Source organism: Clupea harengus, chromosome 9 (assembly GCF_900700415.2).
Source record: "Clupea harengus chromosome 9, Ch_v2.0.2, whole genome shotgun sequence".
Classification (NCBI taxonomy): Eukaryota; Metazoa; Chordata; class Actinopteri; order Clupeiformes; family Clupeidae; genus Clupea; species Clupea harengus.
The window spans coordinates 8,261,028-8,275,751 of NC_045160.1; the positions used below are offsets into that span (position 1 = coordinate 8,261,028).

Here is a 14,724-nt window from a genome sequence, read left to right on the forward strand (position 1 = left end):
ACTTTTCACCATCTTCATTCAAATATAGCATGCAAATACAAAATAGTTATTCAATCATTTGAATGATGATATTTGCAGGGTCTTTATTATTTGAATGATGATATTTGCAGGGTCTGTATTATTTAAATGATGATATGTGCAGGGTCTCTATTATTTGACTTGACTTTAAAGTGTAATTACATAACTAGTCGCATTGCATTTTCAACTACACATTTTATAATAGCAGGTACAAATTTAACAATTTAATTTTATATTTGTATTGTGTTTTTCCACCAGAACTTCTTAACACCATGTCAGAGACAAACAAAAGTTTTATTACAGAATTTGTGATTGTGGGGTTCCCTGGACTTGACCCACACTACTATAGCATGGTGTCAGCCCTTCTGTTTATTGTGTATTTGGCCATCTTAGCTGGAAACACTGCTTTTCTTGTAGTGTTTGCTACTGAGCAAGGACTTCACAAACCAATGTATTTCATTATATTAAATCTTGTATTGTCTGATATATTGTTTAGTACCACTACTTTACCCAAGATCATCGCCAAGTATTGGTTTAAAGCAGGAACTATTTCCTTCACAGGCTGCTTTGTCCAAATGTTTTTTGTGCATTATTTTGGCTCAGCTAATTCATTTATTTTGTTAATAATGTCTATTGATCGCTATGTAGCAATCTGCTTTCCACTTAGGTATCCTGTCATTATTAAAAACTCCAATGTTCTCATCCTCAGCATCACTGCATGGCTGGTAGCAAGTACTGGATGCCTAATGACTGTTATACGAGCATATCCTCTACCATATTGTTCTTCTAATACCATTATTCATTGTTTTTGTGATCACATTTCTATTACCACACTTGCTTGTACTGACAGGACCCCCTATGCAATACCAGCCCTTATATCAGCAATGGTAGTGTTACTGGTACCCCTTGCTTTTATAATTTTCTCTTACCTCTCCATTATTGTGGCAGTTTTGCGCATTTCAAGTACCAAAGCACGAGTTAAAACCTTTTCCACCTGCAGTGGTCAACTTACCATCATTGCACTTTATTATATTCCTCGGATTTTTGTTTACATGTCCTCCAGTGTCTTTGGTATCAAGTTCAATACAGACCTGCGACTTACTATTATTCTGCTGTATAGTCTTTCACCACCCATGCTTAATCCACTGATATACTTTCTAAGAACAGAAGAAATAAAAAAAATACTGATAACAAGACTTTCCCGTCTGAAGATTAGAGCTCATTCAGACCATTAATTCAGCCAGATCCTTCAGATCATTTTATGGTTATAGTTTGGTATTTACTGAGTGTCCAGTAGGCCTATACTGGCCATAAGTTATTGATTTCTATGACTACATGAACTGTCCTACACATTGGCCATGTTCTGTAAATAAACACTCACACTGTGATTTTTTTTCAGTATGATGTGTAATTCAACAGCAAGTTATTACTTGGTAGGTTACATCTAATTTATGCATTTTGTGCAATTTGTGGGGGGGGGGGTGTGATCGCTAGCCGGCTGTTTGTTTATGTTTATATTACTATGAGATTTGTTTCTGCACTAGAGTTGGCTGAAATGACTGATCAAAAGAGTGCTTTCAAGGTAGCTCACTATAAAGCAACTTCAATAACTGATTTGGTAACGAGAGATGTCAAACGTTCCAACTGTTACCTTTAAAAACTTTAAAATGCAAAAACAGGAATCGACAATTCGTTTTTTGTGTTCTACAATTCTTAGGCTATGCATTATTATACCCTAAGTTGACTAGTTGATTGTTATTCATTTATTTATTGAACTGTGTACTGAATTGAAGACGATACAGTTCGATACTGAATATTATTACATCCCTAGTTTGCGAGTCTAAATACATTAACTGCATAAATTACTCTGCGACTATGCTCAATTTCAGAACAAGAACCTGATGAACCCTTAGAATTTCCCCTTACTGAACTCAGTAATCCCTCAATACAATCACAAACCTAAATGAAAGTGAGCTACACTAATATTGTGCCAGTTAGGTTATCATTGTGTGGCTGCAGACTGCACACATCATCCTGGGTAACTTGAGTGAGATTATATCCAAAGTTATGAAGAAGCAATGCAAGGGTGCACCCATTCTGACAAGGTTAAATGACCTATAAGATGACATGATACCATTGACATGATGTACAATTGTCACCTACCCCAGATGCCACCATGCATGCAGGGGCACTGCTTGAAATTTTGGGCTCTATGAAATCTGCAATCTACAGCACCCACATTGTTCGCAATTGCCATAAGCACAAAGTACAAATGCTGTCACAGAAGACATAGACCTACTGTACACCCTGCCCACTGAATGTCAGTATTTTGTTACCTTGAGACGTACCTCAGCTATAGCTGCTAGGAAAGTATAAGAAAATTAGTGTAGGCTCTGCTGCAAACCTCCTCAGTAAACAAAATACTGGTTCATCCACCCATCTCCTTCATATATTGATTCACTATATGCAGTCTAATATACTTTTTGATGAAGAACTACTTAATAAGATCATGTAGTGTAAATGTACATTTCAAAGAGAAATCCTGTGAATTTCAATAAAAACTCGATATTCATTATTCATTAATTTAATTGATTAATTAATTAAATGAAGATGATGAAAATCAGCAACATAATTGTAAACTCAAGAAGGGTAGTGAGTATGGGGTGTGGTAGCTATAGGCTGCATTACTGTCACGGAACGAACAGACTCCGAGATGGGAATACTTGAAAACAGAGTTTATTGCAGACAGAGACAGCCAGGAACACACAGGACAGACAACAGGTTGCAGACACGGAGATACTGAGGGAGTTAATCCTCGAGAACACAGTCACAACCCACGGAGGGGCGCAGGCTCGTAGCACTGCTGGGAACTGAGGGAACTGGCGATCTGAGCGCAGAAAGGAACTAAGCAGAGGCAACCTCTGAGCTAACTAAACTATAACTTAAAACGCCGTTGCGGCAAACAAAACACGAGTCACACTCGGCAAGGTACTAATTAAACAAGAGCTACGACTATGAGCGAAACTGGAACTAAGGTGATAAACGTAACATGTACAAACTATCACGGGAGCGAAGGTAATCCACATGAAAGTCAGGCCGCGGGAAATCCAAGGTTGTTAATCCGTTGAAGTGCGATACCAAACACCGCGTGAAGGGAGAGTGAGGTATATGTAGGGGCTGTGACCGGTGTGGGTGATTAGGAACCAGGTGAGTGCAAACACGGTGCAGGTGAGTGAGGATACAGGTGTGAGTGATCAGTGACTGTGAGCGTGGTGCTGGTGACAGAGCATTCAAACGCTTCCGTTGGAATGCGTTGATCCGTCAGGGTTGACGGATCTCCATTCACTTTGAATGGGGTGACGTCATCCTTTGCCGAACTGAATTATGGCTCCGTTGGGTTCCCGTGCGTTGCGTTTCATGCTTTGCTTGCAGCAAGAGTTGAAGAATGTTCAACTTTTCGAGAGGCAATGCATGCATCAGCCAATCAAATTGCCTTTCATGCATAACTGACAGCACAGGCGCTAGCCAATCAGATCCCGTATATGCTCACGTCTAGAAAGCGGCAAGCTCAACAAAAAAAAGAGATGGCGACCAAACTCCGTAGATGGTCGTATTTGTACCCAAAAGTTGTTTGTTTGACTTTTTTTTGCTTAAATTTTTTAAAAGTTACCGAGAAATAGACACTGTACAATGTAAAAAAAACCTTTATTGTAACTGAAAAATACGTCTGATAGGATTTGCGAGGTGTGTGAGCACCCTACCTAATGTTAGCATGCTACTGCTTACAAGGTAAGCAGCTTGCTAGTGGCGTGATTGGTTTGTTGACCTGTCAATCTCACTATAACGTCTCTGGTATCAACAGAACCCCATGCGCCAGACTCCTCCTCCACCATCCGTTGGCGCAACTCATTCCAACGGAAGCGTGTGAATGCTCCGTGAGTGAGGCGAGAGAGTGGAACAGGTGTATGTGCTTGGGTGATTGACCTGAATGCAGCTGATGAGAGTGCAGCTGGGAGAGTTAGTGAGCTGAAGGGGGCGTGGCCGGAGCGGAGCTCCGCAGGAACGTGACATTACCCCCCCTTTTGCGGCCGGATTCCAGACGGCCCTTAACATCACAAAATAAAAAAAATAAACTTCCTCACAGGGTGGGTGGAGGGGTCAAAGGCAAGGCGGGCAGTCCGGCCGGGGCCGAACCGGAGCGGAATGTCTGGTGGACAGCCGATCAGAGGTGAAATGTCTGGTGGGCGGCCGGTTGGGCGGCCACCAAGAGGCCAAAGATCTGGCGGATGACTGGGAGCTCTGTCAGGAGCGAGGTAACTGCAACCAATCTCCTTGACCCAGCCTCGGACGACGTCGACCGGGGATAAGGCCGAGGTCGCAGCACCCGTAGCTGGGGTAGTCGTGGGGGAAGCCTCCTTGGCTTGGTCCTCAGCGCGAGCATGGGATTGGGACACCTGGGATACCTGGGACTGGGACACCTGGGACTGCAAGACCGGGAGTGCCTGGGACTGCAGGAACGGGGGTGCCTGGGACTGTAGGAACGGGGTTGACTGGGACGCCAGGGACTGGGGCGTCTGAGACTACCGGGACTGGGTCTGCAGGGTCAGCGGCGGCTGGGTCTGCAGGGGCGGCTGGGGCTGCAGGGTCAGCGGTGGCTGGGGCTGCAGGGTCAGCGGCCGCTGGAGTTGCAAGGACAGCAAGGACCGCTGGGGGTGCTTGGTCGACAGCGGGAGCGGCGGGTCCTGGGCCGACAGTGGGTGCTGTGGGTGCTGGGTCACCAGCGGGATTAGTGACTGTGGAAGCTGCGGGAGCATTAGCAGCGGCAGCTGCGGAGACTGTATTTGTGGCCGGAAGCGGGAGGAGAAGCAGGAGCTGTAGTCGTGGCAGGAAGAGAGGACCTCTCGGCTGCCATCCTCGGCGGAGACGGGACCGCAACGGCGGCTGCAGAGTGGGCGGTGGCAGCGGGGAAGGCTGCGTGATCTGGGACGGAGACAGTGGTCGCTGCGCTGTCCGGGACAGAGACAGTGGTCGCTGCGCTGTCCGGGACAGAGACAACGGCCGCTGCGCTGTCCGGGACAACGACAGCTGCCGCTGCGTTCTCCCCTGAGGCAGCGATTGCTGCAGGTTCAGCGGAGGCAAGGACTGCTGCGTGCTCAGCAGAGGCGGCGGATGCAGCAGGCCCCGTGGAGGTAGAGGCTCTGGCGAACTCAGTTGCAGGCTCGGCAGGGACCGCTGTGGGCTCAACAGATGCTACTGCTCTGGCGGGCTCCACGGGGGCAGAGGCTGCTGGGGGCTCAGCGGAGGCCAAGGCAGCGACAGAGGCAGCTGTGAGCTCAGCCAAGGCTGAGGCAACTGTGGGCTCCGCAGAGGCAGAGACAGCTGCAGGCTCAGCAGCGGCCGAGGCTGCCGCGGGCTTCGCAGGGGCTGCTGCAGGTTCCGCGGGCTCAGCAGAGGGAATAGCAGGCGCCCGGTGAGGTGCTGGCACTGACACTGGTATGAGGTGCTGGAGAGGAAGACATAAGCGGTGCTGGAGCAACACTGGCCACCGCGGCTGCTTTGGGAACCGCGGAGGCAGAGGCAGCTGTGGGCTCAGCCGAGGCCGCGGCGGGCTCCGCAGAGGCAGAGACAGCAGCGGGCTCAGCAGAGGCGGCTGCGAGCTCCGCAGAGGCATCGGTCAGCTCAGAAAAGGCTGAGACAGCTGCAGGCTCAGCAGAGGCAGCTGTGGGCTCAGCAGAGGCAGCTGTGGGCTCAACCGGGGCAGAGGCAGGAGTTGCCAACACAGCTGCTGCAGCAGGAGCCTGGCGAGGGGCAGGCCTTGGTCCTGGGGTAAACCGGGGTGCTCGACGTCGAGCCTGATCTCTCCGACGTCGAGCCCGGCGAGGTGCAGGCTCTGGAGCTGGGGTAAGCCGGGGTGCTGGAACCGACCTCCAGCAAGATGCTGGCACTGGCACTAGGGTGGGCGAGGCTGGAAATGAAGACGTAGGCGGTACTGGAGCCCCACTAGCCACAGCGGTTGCTGTGGGAACAGCGGAGGCCGCGGCCGTTGTCTTCGGAGCAGGAGCGGGAGTTGGGTCCATCTCTTCGTAGGCTGATCTCGCAAAGAACCGATCCCCCAAGATAAAGTCCCCATCAATCCACTCACTGATATCCTCCTCCTCAGAGTCATAGTAGGCGAACAGGAGATCTTCACGGATGGCTTTATCCAAAACATTTTCATCATCCTCTTCCGAGTCATAATTATGGGCGTAGACAGGGTATCCAGTGCGATATGCCTCACGGATAGCATTATCACCCACACCGACTATATCCGGCTGGATCCAAACCTCATGGGTCCTGGGCGGAGGATGCGTGGGAGCTGGGGTGGTCACCCTCAGCGAGGTAGGTGTGGGAGCAGCGGACACTGTAGGAGGCAGATCTGCGGTGTTGAGGCTGCGACGGAGCTCCTCCATGACCTGCTGGTGGAGTCCTAGGCAGTTCGCCTGGATCGCTGGGTCCCTTGCAGGACGATTAAACTTCGCCATTAGATGCGCCGAGAACGTGTCGAGTGCCTCAGTCTCTGTGCCTTCCCACACAGCTGCTGCCCAGAGTAGCGCCGGTCCCTGGAGGCAGAGGACGACGTAGGCCACTCGTGATCGCTCGGTGGGGTACTGATGCTTCAGCCTCGACAGGGCGATGGCACAATTGAGGAGAAATGTCCAGCAGTCCTCACGGGTATCGGAAAAGGAGAAAGGAGAGTGGGCTTTGGCTGAGGTGGATCCGGAGAACGGTGGTGGTCGTATCGCCGCTCCAACCCGTGGGCCGGATGCGTCGGCAGAGCTGGCTGAATCCATCCGTCTCTTTTGGTCTGGCATTCTGCTCCGCAGGAACGTGACAATTACAGTGGATGTACATTATAACTCAAGAAGGGTAGTGAGTATGGGGTGTGGTACAGTGGATGTACATTATAGCTTTGTTTTGTTATTTAGCTTCATGGATTGCTGTAAATATATTCTGCCATACAAAGGCAAAGCGCACTAATTGCGCATTTCACTTTTTTGAGCCAATCAAAAAGTGCTGTGTATCTTCTCTTTAATCTATTAGATTTCCGTTGTTCTACTGCTGCATTTGCCATAGATATTTAGTTTTTTATTTCGCAGTATCCAATTTTGTTTATACACGTGTGAGGTGACTGAGATGGCATAAGTGACTTGCAGTCGAATAAAGTGATTAATGTATTAAAATTGCACAATGAAATTCTTCGTTTAGTGCATGTCTGTGTTTAATGTTCTGATGGCCGTCGGGAAAAACCAGTCCTTTAGACTCGTGTTCCTTGCTCTAGAGGACCTGTAGCGTCTGCCCGATGGCAGGAGAGTAAACAGGTGGTGGCCTGGGTGAGAGGAGTCTTTCATGATGTTATTGGCCCTGCAGAGATAGCGGGAGCCGGCAATGATTTCCAGGGAGGGCAGTGAGCAGCCAGTGATTTTTTGGGCGGTGTTGATGTGTCTGCCGCATTGCAACCGGAGTACCATGCCAAGATGCAGTAGGTAAGTACCCTTTCGATAATGGTGCGGTAGAAGGCCACCATCAGATTACACTCTAGGTTGTTTTTCCTGAGTACTCTCAGGAAGAGTAATCGCTGCTGTGCCTTTTTGACTATTGCTGAGGTATTGGCAGTGTTACGTCCAGTCCTGTTTACTAGTTAAGTTGGCTTGATATTTATCGTTTATTCTTCTGTTCTGTGTTGTTATTGTTTACTCATCTCTCCTCTCGTTTTAAGACTCCTCACTCCCTGCCTTGTGTGTGCTCCACCTTGTTGATTGTCTGCTCCTCCCCGATTGTTTGCACCTGTTCCTCATCACCTAGTGTATTTATTCTGTGTGTGTTCCTGTGTCACGTTGCCAGTTCGTCTTTGTTTCCCCGTGTCTCAAGCGTCCCAGCGATTTCAATGATAATTACGTTTCTAGTGATTCCGACCCTGGCCTGTAGTGATGGGAAGTTCGGATAATTTTACGGACTCGGTTCTTTGAATCGCGTTCAGTAAAATGAACGAATCTTTTTTCGAGTCATTCGTTCATTTCGGGGGAGGGTGGTAAGAGACATTCCTGCATTAAAATATTGTGACACTAACAACATAACACTGGATCATGACAGTCTGGATGATTTGAAGTGGTCATTTATTATCACACTAGCATTCAATTATCACGGCAAACTATTACGCTGAACCTTAAGTAAAGTACAAAAAAGTTAAAATAACGAAACCTGTAATTATTACTTGTGAAGGAATATCATTCACGTCTTACTAAACCTAGCCCCGCGAAAGTGAACGAGATAAACAACTCATTTCTGTTTCCTCTTCTGAGCCTATGCAGGTCACGTGAAAAATTATCCTAAGATCCGTATCCGAAGACCCAGTCAAAATGAACGAATCATTTCTGTTTTCTCTAGCTACCAGTGCTGAGCCTATGCAGGTCACGTGGAAAATGAACGATGAACGAGATCTGATCTGTATCCGGCAGATGAACAAGTCGTTCACCTCCCGACCATGTCTTCGGGTCAATGAACGATCGGGAGGTGAACGATTCGTTCATCTGCCGGATACAGATCTTCGGGTCAATGTTTCGTTCTTCTGCCAACCGAGTCTTCGGATCAATGATTCGTTCATCTGCCGGATACGGATCTTTGGATAATTTTTCACGTGACCTGCATAGGCTCAGTACTGGTAGCTAGAGGAAACAGAAATGATTTGTTCATTTTCCGACTCGGTCTTCGGATACGGATCTTTGGATCATTTCCCACATGACCTGCATTCAACAAATAATTTCTGTTTCCTTGGCTGAGCATATGCAAGTCCCGATGCGTGGCCACGAGAAAATGAACAAATCTTTTTTTGAGAGGACTCGTTACTCTCGAGTCATTGTAAGGATTCGTTCAAAATGAACGAATCGTTCACGAACGACACATCACTACTGGCCTGTGTAATCGACTCCGCTTTTGCTTCTTCCCTGTCTGTACCTCTGCCTGTTCAACAATTGTCTACCTGTGTACCGAACCTGGACTGGATCTTCAACGAACCCTGCTACTGCCTGACACTCATTGGAATTGTGTGTTTGTTATTGGACTGCCTTACCTGTGTACCGAATCTGGACTGGATCTCCTTCGACTTCTGCCACTGCCCGACTCTTATTGGAATTGTGTATTTGTTACTGGACTGCTACTCTGTTTACCAAAACCATTCAGTAAAAGCTATTCTTTATCATCTCTGTCTCCGAGTCGAGCATTTGAGTCTAACACATCTCAGTACATTACAGGCAGACCATGAGAGGTCATCTGATAAGTGGGCTCCAAGGAACTTGAAGGTGTGGACCTTCTCCACACAGTTCCCATTGATGTGGAGTGGGGCCTGATCTGCGCTTTGCCTTCAGTAGTCCAGAATTAGTTATTTTGTTTTTGTGGTGTTCGTGACAGATTATTGTCTGAGCACCACACTGTCAGTTTCTGTACTTCATCTCTGTGCGCTAATTCGTCGTCTCCTGAGATGAGTCCGATCACAGTGGGGTCATCAGCAAATGTGATGATGGTGTTGGTGGGATGGGTTGGAGTACAGTCATGTGTGTGCAAGGAGTACAGTAGTGGGCTCAGCACACAGCCTTGTGGAGAGCCAGTGCTGAGTGTGATGGTGGAGGAGAGGTGGGGGCCGAGTTTCACAGTTTGCGGGCGGTTTGTGAGGAAGTCTTTTATCCAGGTGCAGGAGGGGGAAAGGCCTAGTGCAGTTAGTTTGCTGACTAGTATGTCTGGGATGATGGTATTGAATGCTGAGCTGTAGTCTATGGCTTAGTGCGGTGTGGAGAGCTATGGCAATGGCATCTTCCATGGACCTGTTTGCTCTGTATGCAAACTGATGCTGGTCAAATATGGGGGGAAGGGTGGATTTGATGTGCTGTGAAACCAGTTTCTCAAAGCACTTCATGAGATCAGGTGTAAGTGCAACCGGTCTGTAGACATTCAAGCTGTTGGTGGCTGGTTTCTTAGGGACGGGAATGATGGTAGCTGATTTTAGGCAGGGTGGGATGGTGGCTAGAGTCAGAGAAAGGTTGAAGATCTTTGTGCAGACCCCAGCGAGTTGGTTGGCACAGGCTTTGAGTGTCATGGCGGCTGAGGCCGAGTAAAACAGGTTTGGAACCAAAAGCAGACAAAGGCAACAAAGTATATACAAAAGGAGTATTTTAATAAACCTTTCAGCAGTATGAATGTCTTTCAAAAAACAGAGGCAGGAGATCCAACAGAAAAAACAGCAAAGCTCAGAAGATACAAAACATGGGGATCTCAATGAGAAATGGCAGGCAGCATAAGACAGAAACATAAAAACTCACAGGCCAGGCCTAGATGCACAGTCCAAAGCAGTCCAAGAAAACCCACAAAGGGTTAAATCCAAAATCCAAAGGAATCCAGGCAAAACAGACAGGCAGGAGGAATGCAATAGGAAAACGTGGCTAAAGAGGTGTCCAGGCAAGCGAAGAGATAATCCAGCACTGAATGTTCTTCAGAGCACGGTTTAACACAGGCACTGATGAGGTCCAATTAGTCCAATTAATTGTGTGACCAGGCACAGGGAAGAAACGAGGCTTCATTAGCAACAGGAGTGTTACAGACCTTTCACACGTGCGCGTTGGAATGCGTTGATCTGTCAGGGTTGACGGATCCCCATTCACTTTGAATGGGGTGACGTCATCCTTTGCCGAACTGAATTGTGGCTCCGTTGGGTTCCTGTGCGTTGCGTTTCATGCTTTGCTTGCGGGACTCTCTGTGGCGTTGCGCATGCGCGAACTTTTTTAGTTTCTTCTTCAGACTGCAGCAAACATGGCAACTAGGCAGAAGCGTTCTAAAGTTTGGCTCTATTTCACACGACAAAAATGACACCTACGCCACTTGTAACCTGTATAAAAAGTCTATTTCGTCAACAAATATGAATAAGCATTTGAACACACAGCATGGAATTAAATTACAGGAATGTCATGTCTTCGATGCATGCAGCAGCTCAGCTAACGTCGGCGCTTCATCTCTTTCTGTCCAAGGTAAACTCCTCAAAAGTGATCACAACCACTCACTGTGTGAAGCAATTTGCCTTTATTGTGTGTAGTCGATCAAGTTATCTTCCGTCCCTTCGTTTGAAGCATACATTTTAGCTCCGGCATTGGTCTCCCATTATTGATCACTTCACGTTTGGATTGAAAGTCCAGTTTTGAGAAATGTTTGATCGTAACGGTGTTAATTATCGGAGGGCGTGTGTTATCAGCAAACGTTCGCGTTATCGTGTTAACCCATTATTAAACTGAGCATATCGTCTTTTAATCCATTATTAAACTTAGCATATAGCTACGCTAGCTTAGCTATAGAATCTTCCATTTTCAGCCCCCTACAATTGAGGCAGAGGTAGTGTTTGCCTCCCCTCTTAATGTGGCTTTATGTCAGCTCAGCAAATTCAGCGATTTTGTTAGTACCATTTGTTTCATTGTGTAAACCAGCTTTCACTATATAAATAATCTCCATTTCCATCCAATTTAGCTGCTGACGTTCAGAGTCAGACCGGTTCAGAGGCTGGTAGTCTGTCTGGGTCACAGGCTACAGCTAGCACGTCTTGTACACCTCTAGCCCATCCAGGACAAAATAGCCCATCCAGGGAAAAATAAAATGACCGAGGAGATTTTGTGGTGAAAGGTTTGCACCCTTTTACTACGGTAGATGCCCCAGATTTTCGGTGGGTTAATTTCTAGGAACATGTTTAAATTAAACAGAATACATTTTATTTAAGTTATGTAAGTTTTATTTTAAGTTCAAGAGGAATATGTATAAATGTTTTTGGTTATTTAATATTTTTTTTAAATGTGTATGTGTACATACTGTATATGGTGTCTGCAACATTATAGAAAATTATATAAAAGAAAATGAATGTAAATAAACCCGTTTGTGCTCTTTTTTTCACCCCTTGCCCAATAAGAATCGATAAGCAGGAATCGATAAGGCATCGGAATCGTTAAAATCTTATCAATTCTCATCCCTAGAGTTAAGCATGGCAAACCTGAAGCGAAGAGAGAGAGAGAGAGAGAGAGAGAGCGCGCACACACACAAGACATGGGGCACATGACATAGAAAACATGGATCCAGCTCAGATCGTGACATTGAGTATCTTTCTAGATACTCCGTCAGGGCCAGCGGCTTTCCTTATGAATGGACAACATGGCATCATGCCCTCAACTTGAAAAACTAAAGCCAAAATTTGCCAAACTGAGGTTCTTCATCCCGCAAGGGTGGGCAAACTTTTTGGCTCAAGGGCCACACACTTGAAGACGGGCCACTAAAACTAGTTGATGAGGGGGAACAAAAAACTAGCATGAATTACATGAATGTGAAATCTGTCTCCAAAAAAGTAAATGAAAATAAACTCACTTTGAGTGCCTGACTTAATGGGAAAAGTGTTGCTGGTCACCTTTTCTTGCAAGCACACCAAAGTCCGGTGTCATTTTTGTTGTGGCAATTTGCTGGACTGAGCTCAAGTGTTTCATCAGTAAGCTGGGCTCTGTGAGGCACTTTGTTGATTATCACACTGAACGCTTGCTCACACACATATTAGAGATGAATGCGAAACACTGAAAAGATCGGAGACGTAATTCCATAAATACAGCCCAACACAGTACACTGATTAATGCTTGAGTAGACACCAACAATTTGTGAGTCAGAGAACTCCATAATGTGAAAAGGGGTTATGGCCGCTTGGGAAAAGAAGATACGGTATTGCAGCATCCATCAATCATCGTGAACCCAAGGGTTTTTGGCATAATGATTTTTCAAGGAATCTCCTCATGACCTATGAAGTATAAATACAAGAACCATGTCACTGTACAAACATAACTCCTTGCAGGTGCTTTACCTGTTTTACAGGTAAGATATTATATCTTGGATATATAATATACATTGCTGGACATGACATTAACATCCCTCTGTAATCTTCCAAGCTATATTTATTTTACTTTGTGTCACCTAAAATACAAAATAAGATCATTGCTCAGAGTTAAAATGTTTGTATGTGTGTATGAAAAAGGGCATCAAATACTGCACCTTGTTAAATGGGTTAAATAGGAAAAAAAGGAAATGAAACTTTTCACCATCTTCATTCAAATATAGCATGCAAATACAAAATAGTTATTCAATTATTTGAATGATGATATTTGCAGGGTCGTTATTATTTAAATGATGATATGAACAGGGTCTGTATTATTTAACTTGCCTTTAAAGTGTAATTACATAACTAGTCGCATTGCATTTACAACTACACATTTTATAATAGCAGGTACAAATTTAACAAGTTCATTTTATATTTGTATTGTGTTTTTCCACCAGAACTTCTTAACACCATGTCAGAGACAAACAAAAGTTTTATTACAGAGTTTGTGATTGTGGGGTTCCCTGGACTTGACCCACACTACTATGGCATGGTGTCAGCCCTTCTGTTTATTGTGTATTTGGCCATCTTAGGTGGAAACACTGCTTTTCTTGTAGTGTTTGCTACTGAGCAAGGACTTCACAAACCAATGTATTTCATTATATTAAATCTTGTACTGTCTGATATATTGTTTAGTACCACTACTTTACCCAAGATCATCGCCAAATATTGGTTTAAAGCAGGAACTATTTCCTTCACAGGCTGCTTTGTCCAAATGTTTTTTGTGCATTATTTTGGCTCAATTAATTCATATATTTTGTTAATAATGTCTATTGATCGCTATGTAGCAATCTGCTTTCCACTTAGGTATCCTGTCATTATGAAAAACTCCACTTTTCTCATCCTCATTATCACTGCATGGCTGGTATCAAGTACTGGATGCCTAATGATGGTTATACGAGCATATCCTCTACCATATTGTTCTTCTAATACAATCATTCATTGTTTTTGTGATCACATTTCTATTACCAGACTTGCTTGTACTGACAGGACCCCCTATGCAATACCAGCCCTTATATCAGCAATGGTAGTGTTACTGGTACCCCTTGCTTTTATAATTTTCTCTTACCTCTCCATTATTGTGGCAGTTATGCGCATTTCAAGTACCAAAGCACGAGTTAAAACCTTTTCCACCTGCAGTGGTCAACTCACCATCATTGCACTTTATTATATTCCTCGGATTTTTGTTTACATGTCCTCCAGTGTCTTTGGTATCAAGTTCAATACAGACCTGCGACTTACTATTATTCTGCTGTATAGTCTTTCACCACCCATGCTTAATCCACTGATATACTTTCTAAGAACAGAAGAAATAAAAAAAATACTGATAACAAGACTTTCCCGTCTGAAGATTAGAGCTCATTCAGACCAATAATTTAGCCAGATCCTTCAGATCATTTTATGGTTATAGTTTGGTATTTACTGAGTGTCTAGTAGGCCTATACTGGCCATAAGTTATTGATTTCTATGACTACATGAACTGTCCTACACATTGGCCATGTTCTGAAAATAAACTCACACTGATTTTTTTTCATTATGATGTGCAATTCAACAGCAAGTTATTACTTGGTAGGTTAGATCTAAATGCATTTTGTGCAATTTGAGGGGGGAACAGAGGGTGCCAGCGCTAGCCGGCTGTTTGTTTACGTGATTACTATTAGATTTGTTTCTGACTGATCAAAAGAGTGCTTTCAAGGTAGCTCACTATAAAGCAACTTGAATAACTGATT

General features: G+C 45.3%; 2 protein-coding genes across 2 annotated transcripts; both read left to right on the forward strand.

The window, feature by feature from the left end:
- The first annotated feature begins 290 nt into the window (after nucleotides 1-290).
- Nucleotides 291-1,253, forward strand: LOC105900709 (olfactory receptor 2AT4-like). The gene has a single exon (XM_031574144.1). It carries the CDS (start codon nucleotides 291-293, stop codon nucleotides 1,251-1,253), a length of 963 nt encoding a protein of 320 aa, XP_031430004.1.
- Nucleotides 1,254-13,406: 12,153 nt separating this feature from the next.
- On the forward strand, nucleotides 13,407-14,370 carry LOC105900711 (olfactory receptor 2AT4-like). The gene has a single exon (XM_012828067.2). The coding sequence runs from the start codon at nucleotides 13,407-13,409 to the stop codon at nucleotides 14,367-14,369; it is 963 nt and encodes a 320-aa protein (XP_012683521.2). The 3' UTR covers nucleotide 14,370.
- The last annotated feature ends 354 nt before the right edge of the window (nucleotides 14,371-14,724 follow it).

Coding starts and splice junctions, on each gene's coding strand:
- LOC105900709 (XM_031574144.1), top strand. CDS start 291: ATGTCAGAGACAAACAAAAGTTTTATTACAGAATTTGTGATTGTGGGG.
- LOC105900711 (XM_012828067.2), top strand. CDS start 13,407: ATGTCAGAGACAAACAAAAGTTTTATTACAGAGTTTGTGATTGTGGGG.